The sequence below is a fragment of the Ambystoma mexicanum genome, chromosome 3q (assembly GCF_040938575.1).
Source record: "Ambystoma mexicanum isolate Mex_15411 chromosome 3q, UKY_AmexF1_1, whole genome shotgun sequence".
In the NCBI taxonomy this organism is placed as follows: Eukaryota; Metazoa; Chordata; class Amphibia; order Caudata; family Ambystomatidae; genus Ambystoma; species Ambystoma mexicanum.
Genome location: NC_090926.1, coordinates 6,962,368 through 6,979,594, shown reverse-complemented (window position 1 = coordinate 6,979,594; position 17,227 = coordinate 6,962,368). Strand labels below are relative to the sequence as shown.

Sequence of the window (17,227 nt, the reverse complement as noted above, 5' to 3'; positions counted from 1 at the left end):
GAACACCCCACACAAACACACCTTCAGTACCGTCCAGAACACCCACCCACCCCGTCCCCCACCCTCTACCAACAACCCCCCTACTTGTCAGTAATAACACCCCCTTCCCCTGCAGAAACCCGCCACCCCCCCCAAACCACCGCACTGAACACCCCAACTGTCCAACGCCTGAACAACCCTGAACATAGTCGCAAACAGCTTTCACTCAAGGGGCGACTACGAGCCCAACCCCCCCGTGCACCAAAACAGGATTAGCGTCTCTCAACATAAGAGTATCAACAATTATGTTATAACATCACGCTCCCTTCATTTCAACCATAATAAACAGCCTCAAACATTATTTCTGGACCTGGAGGAGTTTGGTTACATATCAAGAAAGGCGGTGGCTTCCTCCGGGGTTTGAAAAAACAGAGTTTTTCCCATGTGTACAACCCGCAGCTTGGCCGGGAACAACATGGCATATTTAATTTCCCTATCCCGAAGCCTCCTCTTTACATCCAAGAATGTTTTCCTCGCTGCCTGCACCTTATCAGAGAAATCCGGAAAGAACTTAATCACATCACCTTTATAAAACACTGTCCCCTTCTCCCTGGCCTTCCGGAGAGCCGTATCCCTATCCCGATAATTCAACAATCGGGCAATCAATGGACGTGGAGAGGCACCCAGGCTGGGTTTCCTCCCACTCGGGATTCTATGTGCCCGCTCCACGATGCACAATGGGGAAAAGCCCTCTGGACCCAGTGCTTCACGAAGGATGCCCTCCACCAGCGACTCCAAGCTCCCTTGAACCTCCGACTCGGGAAGGCCGACAATCCTAATGTTGTTTCTACGGGATCTTGATTCGAGGTCATCCTGCTTCTCCTTGAGTTCCCGTAGAGATTTCCTGACCACGGACATTTCTTCCGAGACTGAGGTTGCCATATTTTCCACCCCGGACACTCGCCCCTCCACTTCGTCCAGTCTCTCCCCATGCTTGTCTAACTGAACCTGCATATGATCTACTTTGCAGGTTATCGAGTTTACCATCTAGAGATTGTATACCGGACTGCAACTGCGTTAACATGGCCTTTATGTCCTGAAATGCAGCTGCGGGATCCGGCTCAGATGCCGCCACGCCATCCATCGCACCACCACTTTTAACTGAACGGGTGGCCTCAAAGTGCAGCTTCGACTGATGTTTGCCTGCCTTACCGGATTTGGACATGTCACAGGGGAGAAGCACACCTACCAAGCAATCCACTATAGATGAGGGCTAGGGCCGATGACTCCCCTGCGATCTCCCCCACGTTCCTCCACCGGCCAATAATCCCCACCACGTAGTCAATCCTAGAGTTCACTGCCAGGGACACACTGAAAGGAGCCTGTATTAGCCGCCGTACTCCACAGGTAGCGCGCCCCAAACGTCCAAGAAACCTCCACTCTCCTAGGGGTGCCAGGCAGATGCTCAGGAGATTGTTACCAGGTACACTCAGTCCACATAGTTACCGGGCATCACACCTTACATCCCTAAATTGTATAAGGCCACTCAGTTTGCTGGCAGCACCATAGGGCCCCACAGTCCTTGCCCGGCCCCTTCCCCCTTCCGCAGGCCACCAGCTCCCCAACTCTGTGGCACCGTCTGCAGATGCCAGTCTCCAAAACACTGGCAACGGGGCCCCGAGTCCTTCACCCGCCTTCCTGCCTACAGCATCCCTTCCAGGAACATCGCCCGCTTTGGGGCCTCAACAGCGCAGTCTGTACATCTCCACCGGTTCCACGTAAATGCTGGCGCAGCCCTTCAAGTCTCGTCAAAAAAACCCAAAAAAGTGACTTCCAAGGCTTCTCCGGCGGGGCCACGGTCACCGTCTCCCCACCCATATCGACCATGGGGGATATCCGACCACCACAGCCCAAGTGGCAGGCCTACCTCCCACCGCCGTCCGGGTCACTCCAACGGTCCACCCAACACACCGGCAGTCCGCGGCTCCGCTCGTAGAGAGAAGGAAGTCCCCGTGGCTCCCTGGGCTCCCCCGGCAGGTACACGGACCACTCCTCATGGCAGGCCCACCACACTCCGCCGCCTGGATTGATCCAACGGTCCTCCGATCACCTGGCGTAGTCCACAATGCTGCCGCTCCGCTCACTGCCCCCCTCCAGGCAGGGGGAAACACACCTCCAACTCTGATCGCGGCTGCTCCTCCCGCAATGCCGCCTCAGAGCACACACCCCAACGGCAGCAATCTCCCTGGGCAGGACACACAGGTACACCGCTCCGTCAGCTCCGCGGGCGGACCGCCCCTCCCCCTCTCCTCACCAGCTCCGCCACGATCACTGTACCAGATCGGGCCGAAACATCCAAATTTCCGGCTCCTGAAGGTGCCCGTCGCAGTCAGGTACCAATACGTGCAGCGCGAGTTCAGGCTGTCAAGAAGAGACGACCGGATAACAGACCGGATTGGTGTGATGCTGGAGAGCGCTACGGGCTTGCGGCCATCTTCGTTGGGCTCTCTAGCGCCCCCCCAACTGGAGTATGTTCTTATGTGGGGATACTGCCATATATTGGCAGAACAAACATTGACATGTTTTCTTATAGTATCATTGCTGGCATTATGCACAAAGCAAACATGAGTATGTTCTTATATGCGAATAATAGTGTATAATGGTGCAGTCAGCATGGAAATGTATGGGCACAGCCAGTGTGAAAATGTTTTATACTGGCACATATTGTGGGGAAAAAGGCATCATGAAAATGTGTTGGAGAAATGCTTCTGTGCACTGTTGGTGACTTGCACCTACAGATTTTTTTCATGAGTTAACCTACAAAACCCAATTGCAAACTGCTTGTCGTTTTACCCAGTTTTTCTAAAAAGTATGCTCTAAAATGCACCATTTTCACCCATTATTTAAAACAATTCTCGGGGGTGGAACCCCCTGAATTCCCCTTGAGCGGGGCAGGTCACTGTGGCATATCTGGGAAAAATATTTACACCCGTCCAGTTAAAAAATTCACAAGCTGCCCGCTACTGGTCCCTGCACACCTGTCAGACTTTACTTATAGTTCTTCTATGTCCAGTGGTGTCTGCAGACTCATGTCTACCGCATCAGTTTGGGTATACTTTCAATACGGTTCTCTGAGTGCATAACGTCTCTCGTACCTTCGATGTGGTATTGGGATGATACCAGGGTTGAAACAAAGTGCTTTCTTGCTGCTCTTCCAGTGTGACGGAGGTGAGGGGGTGGGCTCTATAGATGACGTGTACATCTGCCTCTCTACAATGCCATACATGCTAAATTATGTCAGAAAAGCTCTACGAGTACCAGGCTTTATCATCAGCCAGGCTTCATCAAATTCCCGACCATCGTTTGGAATGAGGTCAATCCTAAAAGAGGTCTGAGCATATTGCTAACATATGCCTATGTTAGTGTACTTTTCAGGGCAGTAATTGGCTGACATTAGGCCTGTAGCAAGAATGCAGAATCCCGGCACTCCTGCCAAATGGCACTGTGTGCCAGGCTGTTGGGTAGGGGCATTGATTTGCAATACTCATTTTTTGCCATTATTTAGAAAATAGAAAAAAGTGTTCAAATCTAATGAAGTCTTATGGGGTTGCTTCCCTTATTGCACACCTTCCAGCAGGAAAGACAACTTCTGCCATTTAAATGCCCACCTCCCTGCCATGTGCATTTCAGGTGGGGAAGTAGAGCAGTACAAACAAGGGAGCATTGCCAGTTTAGCGTTCATTGCCAGTTTAGCGTTCACTGTATCAATCTAGTCATGGATAGTGTTCACAGCAATACCACAATACACCAGCAGGGCTTTGGAAGAGTCTTAAGTGGATCCTATGCGTATGATTCTCAGAACAGCACCACAAGTGCTGCTTTGCCTCATTGGGGCTTCGTAGGATCCAGGCCAGAGTTTGGAATGGAATCAGTCCCAGCAGGCCTGATACGTTCATAGACATGTGCCTGTTGTAACTGCAATCTCCATCACAGTGACTGGCATAGCTGCCTATCACCAGGACCTTGCATGCCTCCCCTATGGGGTGCCCTGGTGGCAGGATGGTAGCATTGCAACACTCTTCAAGAGCTATCAAAAGTTCCCATATCAGACATGACTTGCTCCTCTAGTCCTGCTTTTTTGCTGTACTGCCACGGTGGATGCCTTCGATTCTGTTGCAAGACTGGAGGCTTGTATTACCTCTTGTGGGAGCCTCAGGTGAATACCTGCTGCTTCAGTTAGGAACTTTAGTTCATGTAGCTAGGAAGAGTTCGGGGAATCTTGTAGGAGTTCAGGACTTTTGGGCAGAGTTAGATACCAATTTTAACAGAAAATATTGTCCACCCATCAGAAGCAGGCATTATGAGTCAACAAATGGGCGAGGGATCCCCTAAAAGTCCATAAGGAGATAATTCTCGTCTGTTTAACAGTGTCATGATTTTTCAGAACAATAGTTACAGAAAATCTGAATTTATTTTTATTTATTTATTTCATTTGTTACACGCCCAGACCCGTAGGTATCACAGTGAGGTTACAGACAGCTTCTAAAAGTTATTATACAATGTTAGTGTAAGAGCAAGAATAAAACAGTGATACTGTGGTTCATAAGAGCAATACATTGCTGGTTGATTAGTTGGTCAGGTGGTGCTGTGTTAGGGATAAGAGAGTGGGAAGGTGAATTAATCACCAAAAGGTTGAAACATGCCGAAACATCCTAAAAATATGTAAAGGAAAACAGGCACTTTTTGGTCATCCATTTTCTAAAGCCCAAGATCCTTCAAATGGAAACTATGGGCCTCATTACGGGTTTGGCGGTAGCCATGCCCTTGATAAGGGCATGGCTGCCTCCAAAATCGTTTCCGGGTTCCCTGAATGGGGAATTACCGGGCCATTCCGAGTTTGGAGGGTCCGGTAATTCCTCCTTCAGGGAACCCGGGCCCGGACCTTCCCCATTCCCATTTGAGCCTCCATAGGCCTCAATGGGAATGGGAGTGGGAGCTAACAAAGGGCCGATTACGACCGCCCGTTGTTAGCTCCCTGGTCCCCTCGCGGGACCCGGTAAGGACGCCTGGTTTTACCAGGTTTTACCAGGCGTCCTTGCCGGGTCCCGCGAGGGGACCTCGTAATATTGCGGAATGGTGTTAACGGGCCGCCACCATTAGCGGCACCCGTTAACTCATTCCGCAATACTTGTAATGAGGCCCTATGTCTTCTGGATGACATTTTCGTACCTTATTGCGATTGCCTCTGACTTGCACTCTCATACATTTTATCTCTTGCAGTAGCCACATAAAGGGTTTTGTAAGGAATGTTCTGGTTAATAGCCACACATGATATATGTCTGATTGGCTAGTAGTCAGGTGGCAGATTCACCTAAACGTCAGCAGAAACACAAGATGTTGGTTCACTCACCATGTGAATATCATAAGCTTGGCCTTCATCCCTCTTCCTAGTATTCATGGAGCAATGTGCTGGTTTAACCCACGGTTGGGTTAGGGCATTCTATATTAACTTCAGTCAAATGAGTACCGTAAATATTGATAGTACTGCTAATAAAGAGAATCCACCCTCCAGTCTCTCCTTGCATCAGCATCTACCTTGGAATTTTTGACCCAAGTATTTCCCATCCACACAGCAACCCCACACTGAACAGTACCCTCACTCCTCTCGCCCCCTATTACGTCACCCAACTCATCACTTACCCCACACACACATAGCTGGCAACACAGCTGCCTTTCAAATTTCAAGCAAAAATCACATCGCTGCAAAATCAAATCTGGGTATTGTGCAATCCCCTTCATACTCACTCTCCGAAACAACATTTCCCCTCCTGCCACACATCCCCCACACCCCATTACAGACACAGCCCAAGCACCACTCATATCACTCCCTCTCTCCTCACACACACAAACACACCCCTCCATACTCCTTAACAAGTACAACACTACCATCAGCCATGCACATGACAAAATAGCCCCCCTCAAATCACAAAACCTCACAATCACAAGCAGAGACCATCTTTCAACAATTCCCTCATCTCCATCAATGAGGAAGCCAGACGCCTTGAAAGAGTCTCGCAAAAGAGCCAATGCCCCTCCAAGATCCCACCCCAAAAAATGCAACCCTAAATACGAGATGGTCACACGCAACGTCAAAGCTGCCCACTATCTCCAAGTACTCCAATCCACCATCAGTCACACACAGAAATGTTTCAACATCAAGTCACTCCCTGAACCACCATCCACCCTACTAAACCCGCATCCACCTCGGTATGCAATTCCCTCATAGGCTACTTCAACTAAAATATACATCAAACAAAAGCCTTCTCTTCTGCAGTCCCACTTCCACCCCCTAATACTTATAACACAAGTGACATATTTACCCCATCAACCGAGAAACACTCACCAATGAAACAAAACCAGCACACTTCCTGGAGGACACATGACCACATCAAGCTGCAACACTACTCTGGTTTAGCACTGGGTCGACATAATTTCCTGTCTCTCACATGGTAAAATCCCCTCTGCAATCAAAACAGGGCAAGAACCCATCCCTTGGCCCACTCTCCCTGGATACTACTGTCCCATCACAATCCTACCATACCTCACCTTCACCCGCGATACCTCATCCACCAACAATGCCTTCTCCAGCTCCCAATCCCTAATATTTGACTCATTCTCCTCTCACTTCCTACTGTTTACTTTCACCCCTAAGTCTCAGCATCCTCAACCATGGGCCAGCCCATTCATACGCTCTATTCACAGAGATATGCGTCGGCTGCTGTGCAAATGGCGACGCACCCATTCGACTGGTGTCTTCAGCTTTCCCCTTTTATTGCAATTTGTTAAGTTTGTCATGTTTTGTATTTTTTGCACTTTTAGGCCTACAGGCGAGTAGCGCTTTTTAAGAAACTACAAATAAATAAATAAATACATAAAATAAAATAAATGAGGACCTGCAACGGTTCCTCTCTGCCCTGAACTCTCTCAAGTCCACTCCTGATATAGCAAAAAGGGAATTCTACCTAACCCTCATTGACTCTCACTCCAACCATCCTCCCTGGCTACAGGGCACTATAAACTCACTCCTCCTAAGTCTATGACTATCAACTCCACTCTCACAGCTAATGACCTAGCAGAATACTTCACTGCAAATATTTCCAAAATTAGAGACTCTGTCCTGACCATCTTCACACTCCCGCCTACATTTTAAACTGTGCCTACTCTACCCTCATCTTCTGCCTCCATCTCCCACTTTAGTCACACCATTACTGACAAAGTGCTATCTCTATTGATGAAGGCTATACCCTCTTGTGCCCCATCAGACGCTCTTGGTCCTCAGCTACTCAAGCCTATTGCCCCTATAGCGACCTCTCACCTCACTGAACTCTTCAAACTGTACTTCAAGTTCACTTGCTTTCCCTCTGTTTTCAAAACAGCCATGGTGATTCCTCTCCTAAAAATGCAAGTGGGTGACCCGAACCTACCAGCTAACTTTCACCCTGTGTCTCTCCCTCTGCATCACTCTAAAGTCCTCGAAAGGGTTGTGTTCAACCGTCTTACCAATTTCTAAGACATCCACAACCTTCCAGACCCTCTACAAGCAGGTTTCCGCTCCTGTCACTCCACGCAAACTGCTCTCATGAATGCGTCCAACTTCACTCAAACCTTTCCTCTATCCTAATTCTCCTCGATGTGTCGATCACTCTGATCTCCTTAAAACTCTCTTTCTTCTCAGGATTCGCGATCACGATCTTGCCTGGATTTAATTCTACCTTGCACCTTGCAAATTCTCTGTCTCCTGGAGCAGCAACAGCTTTCAACTCACTTCTCTAACTGTTGGTGTTCATAAAGGCTCTGTCTTGGGTCCACTCCTCTTTACACTCTATACTTCTGCTGTTGGGACACTAATCTCCTCCTTTAGGTTCTCATACCAACTCTTCGTGAATAACACCCAAATCGTCTTCTCTTTTCCTGAACTCTCTCTGAACTCTCTGTCAAAATTTCAAATCGTCTCTCTGCCATTAAATATTGGATGGTTTTGCACTCTCTGATGTTAAACTAAAACAGAGGCACTCTTCTTCTCTGCCAAAAGTTCTCTCTCATCTCTTCCTTTGCCTATCCAGTTCCCACCTGAACTCTTTCCCGGTTCTGGCTATTCTAGCCTGGAACGACTTCCCAGTAGAAATGTGATTAGAGAAGAACCCCCAAACTTTCTGCAATAGGCTTAAGACATGCTTATTTGAATAAATAGACTTCCTCACTACCGATGAATATTTCTGTGCCCTTCATATTCGCTAGCCTCTCCCCTGTACATGGTTTGTTAGCATTGTCTGTCTGTTATCTTTCGTTACATGTGTGCCCTGTTGCTACTCTTCTTCCGCTAGAAACATCAGCATCATCTATGACCCTTCTCACACCTTCTCTACTTTCATCTCCAAAACAGCAGCTCGCCTCAACCTCCTAAATATTTTGAAAATCAGGCACCTCCTTCCTTTCAACACCACCAAGCATCTCTTAACCACGCTTGTCTTCTCTAAACTGTAAAAGTGTGCCAGCATCCTCTTTGGTCACGCTAACTATGCTTTATGTCCTCTTGACAAAATCATTAATTTCACTACCAGGACTCTCTTTGAACTCCCTCACTTCATACCTACGTCCTTGTACCGTCACCAGGCTGGATGGCTGATGATGAAAAGCAGGGCAAAATTTAAATTTCTTCTCCTAATTCACAAATCTATCCACGGTAATACACCACTGTATCCTCCTATAGCCAACTCTATAAGCTGTCTCGTAATCGCTGCTCTGCCTCTTTGATTACCTTTGTGGCTCCTCGCCCTCCTTGTGCTTCCTCTCGCTTCTGCTCTTTCTCACTTCTTGCTCCACTTGCATGGAATTCTCTTCCCCTGGACATCCGAGAAACAGTTTACATGGATTTGTTCAAAACCAAACTAAAAGCCTCTAAGTTACCCTCTTAACCTAACTCTCATCTGCCTGCTAGCTACAAAATTTCCCTCGCCTCTAACCTACCTCTGCCTCTCACTTCCTGTGCCTCCACTCTAGCACTTCACCCATCATGGTCACGTCCTGATTACAACTGGCCGTACCCCGTACCTGCACTTAACAATGTCCAATGTTGGTTGTCCTTAATCTGTGTATGTCCACTTAGGTATTGTCCCCGGTGACTGTACCATTTACTCCCCTCCACAAACTGGTCAGAATGTCACTCAAACTCACACCATTGTAAGAAGCTCACTACTTCCGGCCAAATCTGATCGCTTATCAATTGTATGTACTTTTGTGATCCTGTATATATAAATAATAATATAATGAATATAATCATTGAACACTTCCTCACAAGCCAACTCCAACAAAACATTATCATAAGAGACCAACTCCACTCCTTCTACTCGGGCTTTCAATCTGGCTACAGCACCAAGATGGCAACACATCACATTATGGATGACCTCCACACCATCACTGACAAAGGACATACAGCCTGGTACTCCTGGATCACTATGCAGCCTTCGACACCATCAACCACACCATTCTCCTAAACATACTATCCCATAGGATGAACCTATTGGGTACTATTCTCTGCAGGTTCACCTCCTTCCTCCCTTACATGACACATTTTGTCTCCATGCCCTTTATTGATCCGCCCCAACCCCGTCAAGTGCACACTTCTACATGGATACTCCATATCTCCTTTCCACTTCAGTAAATCTCACAGACAGACCATTAGCAACCACATTGTCCATTTTCACCAATATGCTGACAACACACACATATACTTCTAAAGCACCTCCCCCTCACAACTCCATCCTCGTTAAAAGCTGCCTCTCCACCATAACAATTGTATATAAATATGTTCCACGTACATCGATTTGGCAAAAACGTTATATAAATAACACGTCATTATCATGATCATAACCTCCTGGATGGCCACTCACTTCTTAACCTTTTAACTGCCATGGGTTTCCCCCCTAGTGCCAAGGCCTTTTTTGGTTATTTTGGTATTTCGCCATTCAATGCTTCTAACATTTTCTGTTTCATTAACCCCTTAAGTGCCAAGGACGAGGTATCGCGTCCTTGGCAACAGGGAGGTAATCCCAAGGATGAGATACCTCGCCCTTGGCACTTAAGGTTAACGTTAACCCATCCAAAACAGAATACCTCCTCATCTGCCCCCTGAGGCACAAACCCAATCTCAGCCCTTGAATGAAAGAACTCATCACAGATAACCTATACATATACCTCTTCAGGCCTGCCAAGTCAGTGGCCTTCATCATCTTTTCCCCACCTATGCTTCACACACTAAATAACTGTCGTCACCACCAAGACATGCAACCTACAACTACACCTCCTCCATAAAATAAGACACATCCTTCCCCATGACGAATTCTGCAACACAGTCAAGCACTAGTTCTGTCCAAGCACGAGTACGGAAATGCTATCCTCACTGTACCCGCCAACAGTACGCTTGCCCCCCTAAAACCCTTGCAGAATGCTGCAGCAAGGCTCATCCTGCCCCTATCCAAACTCTCACACATCGCCCCAGCTCTCACCCAGATGCCCTGGCTCCTTATACTCTAGAGAATTGTTGTCAATGGACTCTGCCTCATAAACATAGCCATCCACCTCAAACACATCTTACCTTCACAAAAAATTAACTCGATCACCCACACAAACACCAGACAAGCCTACTAAAATCTCATATACATTCCGCTCTGCAAACTAACTTGCACACAAAAACAAGCATTCACCCAGTGTGCACCCAGAACCTGGAACACCCTACCCCTCCACATCCACACTGCACACTCCAGCTTTACTTTCTGAAAAATCCTCAAAAAAGAACTCTTTTCTCACATCGAAACCAGCCAGACCAGCTACCTTGCCATCCTCTAGCGAACTCCGAGACCACCTGGATAGTGCCAGTGCCAGAATTGTTTTAAATTTAAAATAAAAAATTAAGAACTCCCATTAGGAAGAGGCATATCTAGCGCATCTTTTGATGGTCCCCTGCTGACTGATCACATGAAAGTGTATAAAATAAGTGTAAATCTGGAAATGCCAATCATACACATTGTGTGCAATCAATCTAAAGTAAAATAAATGGCAGCAACACTGCTCGCCTACAAATGTTCCATGAATGGGTAACAACACCCACCGACGCATGTATTTTGCTTTGAGTGGTCCTTTCAGCTTGATTCTTTCCAGTAAATCAGGTAATAAACAAAATGGATACAACTGCAGTGTTATTTAGAGTTTCTGAAGCTGAATGGGGTATTTGCCACCTGCACTCAGACACTACTGCTGAAGACCTTGAAATACACTCTCCCCTCTCTGCCCTCCTTCGCCTTGATGCCTACAGGATTCTTTATTTGTGTTGCATGTCCCTTGTGCTATGTAGATGACATTTCATGCAGGCTTTCTCTAGCCTGACGCAATCTGATGGTAAAGCGATCCCCGGTAGGCTTTTGGGCCACCTCTCGGCTAAAAATGCTCCCAAAAAAATATGATAAATATCAGTAAACATGCTCCCAAAGCTAGAGACATTAAAAGCTCACAACATTGTTTTAAGAATTCTTTTTTTCTCCAGGCTCAGCCTATTTTGTTTATAGTGTGTATGTGTCTAATCTAGGTGCCACCAAAAGGCAGGAAGTTCAGTATCCCGAAAATGGACCTCCCATGTCTATAGAGATTTGTTTCAGCTAGAAGAGGTAATTTTTTCTGACTTGCCCCTGGGATGATCAACTTTAAAATGGAAGAACATTAAGGATTTCTTGTACATTCATTCCTACTGATCCTGGTTGTTTTGGTGCTTCACAACAGCATTGTTTAGACTGATTGTTACACCCCTAATACAACTCTGTGGAAAAGGTCCTCACCCCCATAACTTCACACATGGTGTGTGTGCCGCTTACAAGAATGATCAAAGGGAAATTCAAACACTGATTATGATAATAATGGCTTTTTCGTTTTATCACTATATCCCCTGATTTGCTTGTAGATCTTAAACAGTGAAGACGACTGGTGTCAAGTGGAGCTACGGGGAAATCATGGCTGCGCCCCCAGGACATACATAGATATCCACATGCCCACGTAAGTACTGCCGGAGTCCTACATGAAACAGGCATTGAGTTACTCTCTTCGAGGAGCTCCATTCTCAATGGACGACTGTGGGTAAATAGAATTTCAAATCACAAACACCAGCTGGTCCAGTCCTGGATATGAATGGCAGTAGCACATTGGTCTAGGTCATTCGGACTGCCCCGCCCCCCTAAGGTTGAAATTGGCCATAGAAATTACCCTCAAGACCTTTCACGCTCTCCTTTATGGAACTAGTTCAAATGGATCTTTAGCAAGGGAACGAGTGAGTCTTGGGGGGGGGGTACTCACTAAGATTAAATGCCATTAAAGTAACTAGAGACCAGTTAATAGAGATGCTACCAAAAAGAAGTCATGTTTAATTAAATTAGGTCTGTGAAAGACAGCTTGGCAAGGTTTTCGTGAACAGAGCAGATAGAAAGAAATATACGATATTGGATTTGCGATGATTATTTGTCCAGTGCTGTCAGAAGGTCTTTGAATGGCTACATCATAACACATTGCTCATGAGTGGTGGAAATAAAATCCCAAAACAGTCACACTTAAATAGACTCCATTTTCTAAAATTGTGGAGGAAGTGCTAACATTTGCAGGGAGGTGTGCTTTCCTAAGCATTGCCATCAATTTACCTGGCAGCACCGCCTGTTTATTCTACTGGCCCCGAATGTTAATAGCTTTCTACAGAGCTGTATGTGCGTTTATCCATCTGCTGATGATACCTCATAGGCTCTCTCCTTTTTCTTCCTTCTAGGTGGTATCACAAAGGGCTCTCCAGGCACGAGGCAGAGGATATCCTCATGAAAAGGGACATGGGCTTCTTCATCATCCGGGACAGCCAGAGCTCCCCAGGAGACTTTTCTATCTCTGTAAGGTGAGGAAGTGTCCACGTACCCCAGTTCACAGTCTGGTCGCGTCAGCGGGTGTGCAATGCTATTGTATAGCGCAAGTACCTCTATGTTGCTACCATGGCATTTGTGTCCCTACAAGCTATCCCACACCATGCACCATATTGTTTCTCCAGGCACTTCATCGAGACACAGGCTCATTAATCTCTGTGCATGGCAAGAGTCTGTGGAGGATTTCTTAGCATGTACTGTGTACACTGGTTGTTCTTGGACTGGGTGACAGTGGGAAAAAACACTTAGTTGTGCTCATCACACCAACTGAAAAATCACTGCATTTTGAACCTGCTTCTGACATTTTTTGGCATAGCTGTGTAGTGCTGTATGCTGGATCACAGACCGTGTGCTGTTCATCGACGCAGTGTAGTATGGTGTCAATTACCTTGCTGTGTTTTCTGCATGATCTTTCGATGGTGCAATGGTTTGATGTTAGGCAGGCTCAAGGAGGGCCTTTGTGGTTAAAGATAAGACAGGGACCGTACGCTTGTTCTCTGGGGTGATGTAGTGATCGATGTGGTGATCTGTGAGTCGTTTCTTTGCCTTACTCTCAAAGAATGTTCTCTCTGAAGCGATCAACCAGCTGCATGGGTGTACTACAAGCATCCTGAATAAATAAATAAGGAACCCCCATGAGCAACACTTTATCTTGCTGTACATTCAAGCTTGTAGCGTTCTTTAGCCATCGTTGATGATCCCGTAAATTCTGATTCTGCTTTGAATGAGACCAGCCCTATTGCTTTTTAATATCCCTCAAACCTAGCTATATCTCTTGCATGATGTAAAACCTCCCTGTAGGGTAATTAATGATGCCCTTTTTACTTACTTGTAGTCTTCACTGCTTCTAGTTCCTTGTTACAGTCATTTATTTTTATTTTTTAGAGAGTCCAGACTTTTAGAAGAAACCCTGTTTAACTTTTGTTTTAAATCTTTCACTCAAAAGAAGGGGGTAGAAAACAGCACGCCTTCCCCACAATGCTCCTGAATTACCAAGCTTCATGGGCTGATACCATTACATCACATGCAGGTGGAGGAGACTGTAATGACTATGACGAGGATGTGTAGTACTAGGGGTAAGGAAGACTATGACTACATATTCAGGGCATTAATTAGCTAGATCACCCTCATACTAGTCCCATTCATTTACATTTGCGATGTTCCCAAGCATAAATGAGCATTGGCCCATTGGAGAAGCCACTCCAGACCAAATATTCATGTACTCCAAAGGTGACCAAATGCAATGTCAAATACATAAAGACTTAACCAATCAATGCGTCACTTTATAAAGGACCCTGATCCCGAACCGCTGAGACTCAGGCCCCCTTACATGTAGAGGATAATGCTTCACAAACATGAGGAGGTTTAACCAAATGGCCTACCTTACAGACTTCCCAAATAGATCGACCATGACATTCTGCCCAGAAAACACAAATCTCCCTTGTTGCTTTCTTTGGATCCCTGATGCCAAAAGACATTTGGCTATAGAGTACTGCAAAGAAATAGCGAACTGGATCCAATTGCTGCCAGCAGAAGCTAAAAAAAACCTTTAGTACACTTTGCGGTGGTGCGTAAGTCAAAAAAACATTTTCTAAACCCAGAAGTTTTATCCAAGTACGTCAATGTTTTAACATCAAAACAATGGCACAAATCCTCAGGAGAGGGAGGATTAAAGTAACAGGTTGACAATACAATATCCTGGAAAGATGAAATTCAGCTATCACTTTAGTCCTAAATGATAGGGCCACCAGAGAATCACTGCTTTCTTAAGGAAGGGGTCTCTGCATAACAGAGTGCCCAACTCCTCTATACTCCTGACGTCAGGGCCACACTGTTTTTGCTGACACTTGATATCAATGGAGTCTATGGGCCTCATTACAAGTTGGGCGGTAAAGGATACCGGGCACCGGTAAGGAGACCGGTGCCGGTAATCCCTTACCGCCCAATTTCAAGGTCCCTTAGCAGGAACCGTAAATGACGTGTGGTCTGACCACACGTTCTTTACGGGACCCGTTAAGGGACCTTGGAGCTAATAACGGGTCCACAATTAGCGGCCCGTTATTAGCACCTTCCCCCTTCCCATTGAGCCCTATGGGGGCTCAAATGGGAATGGGGAATGGCATTTGGAATGGGGATTACCGGGTCTGCCTAGGGCAGAATGTCCCGGTAAATCCCCTCTCCACAAGACCGGACCCGGACACGATTTTGGAGGCAGCCATGGCGCTAATAGCGCCATGGCTGCCTCCAAAGTCGTAATGAGGCCCTATGTGTTCAAAGGTATGAGACTGCATGGCTATTAACAGCAAAGATAAATCCCACAGCTCAGAGTGCACTCTATATTTGACTCTTGGCGAGTAAGAAATGGTGTGCTATATGCATGTATAGAATTGAGGAGCAAGTTAGTTTGCTATGGTTGGCTAGTAGCTTGCAATGTGAATTGTTTCCCCCTAAGCAAGGGGACTACTGCCTTCAAGAGGGGTTGAAAGTCGGGAAATTCTTGAGCAACATAAATACCAACACCCCTCTCTCTCTGATCCCCCTGACCAAGGGACAAGGAAAGCCCTAATTGCTTCCCATTGCGTTCTTAGTGAAGAGACAGATTGAACCAGATTGGAACAATCCTGCAAAAAGTGTATTATATTTGGGGTTTTGCATGAGCCAGGAGGTAGATTAAGAGCCAGGCAGTTCAATGTAGTTACACCCACACCATTTTTTAAGTAGACTATGTGATTGTGACTTTTTGATTGGGGCCCTTAAATCATTTTCCTCTTTTTTGTAATGGTTTAGTCCCCCCGCCTCCAATGCTGCCCTATGCTGCCCTGCTTCCCCGCCTTCTCTCATCCCTCCATTTATTCCCTCTTTTCCCTATCTATCTATGTATTCTTAATCCTGGCAATCAAATTGCCACAGCCAAACAGTGCTCTTTTAAAATGTTGTAGGTCGAATAACTGCAGACCGACACAAACATAATTTCTGGTTGGAACTGAAGTGCCCCGAATAAGCCTTTAATCTTTAATCTGGAGGCACTTCTGGACTGCTCAATAGCACAAGCTAATTCCCAGGACATCCCTCGTCCACACAGCCCCTCCAGCTCAGTCTCTATGCTGTCCAAATAATCTCTGGGATCTGTAGATCAGATGGTAGACCAGGAGTTTGCAACCTGTGGCTCTCCAGTTGTTGTGGACTATGAATCCTCATGATCCCACACCAATGACTATCCTGGCATGGGCTGGTGGGAGTTGTAGTCCAATAAATCTGTAGGGCCAGAGGTTGCAGACCCTTGTGCTAGACATACTACTGGAACCTGATGGTGAGGAAGTGTCCAGACTGGATACACTGACACCTGGACCAACAAAGGTAACCACACGCACAAGGGCCAAAAAGCAACTATCAAAAGTACTTCTGCTTGATTCACTTGGTCATGTGAATTAGCAGGGAAATCAAGTGAGGAAGAAGGGATACTTAGAGTAACTATGCTGGCCCATCCAGTGACAATGCATCCATCCTAAGCTCCAGGGTCCAGGTACCTCGTGCAACATGTTTCCAACCGGAAATTGTGGTCGGATGTAAAAAGTTCCAAAGTCAGTTTCCCAGAATTATGACAAAACTAAGTGAACAATACCAGATTCAGGGATAGTTCCTGGTAGGTACCGGACACTCTGCTTGTCTTGTCTTCTATTGAACTGTCCATGCACCTGACGGAAACAGCTCACAGGCACAGGAGATTAAGTTCTATCTGCAGTCCCATGTTGTAAGCAGTCTCTGTCAGCAAACTAGATTGCTTGCCCACCTGCCTGTTGATGTAGGCAATTACAGATGAGTACTGTGTCTGGATCCAAACATATCTGTGTTCAATCAAGTCAAAAAGCTCTGAAGAGCAAGGAATATCGCTGAACGTTATCTCGGATTGCACAATCCTCATTCTTCCCCTAGAGACATCTGTATTCTATTCCTTTTTCTCCCAAGGTGGCACCCTAGCTGCTCTTGATGGCACCCAAGGAATAAGGGTTCAATTGTAAGATATTCCATTTCTCCCCCTGCCACTCCTACCCTTTACTCCTCATTTGTCCTTCTCACTCCCCCCTTGTCCTTCTCACTCATCAGCCTTCATTCTTCACCCATCCTTCTCACACCTCAATACTGTTAATCAAACCTCCTTTTTTATCGCACAGGACATTATCATTTGTCCTCCCCACACATCATTGTTATACCTCATTCCTCCTCTTTAGTCATCAGTTGTCTGC

The 17,227-nt window shown here is 46.3% G+C and overlaps 1 protein-coding gene across 3 annotated transcripts in view; it reads left to right on the top strand.

Moving 5' to 3' along the window:
* GRAP2 (GRB2 related adaptor protein 2) overlaps positions 1 to 17,227 on the top strand; it is a 544,466-nt gene that overhangs the window by 427,391 nt on the left and 99,848 nt on the right. For 2 of the 3 annotated variants that reach the window (XM_069652933.1, XM_069652932.1), the window contains 2 exons: positions 11,990 to 12,081; positions 12,839 to 12,958. In XM_069652933.1, the coding sequence (XP_069509034.1) occupies positions 11,990 to 12,081; positions 12,839 to 12,958 (212 nt within the window). Of the gene's footprint in view, positions 1 to 11,624; positions 11,700 to 11,989; positions 12,082 to 12,838; positions 12,959 to 17,227 lie in introns of those variants that run through there. The other variant, XM_069652935.1, reaches the window with a different exon arrangement.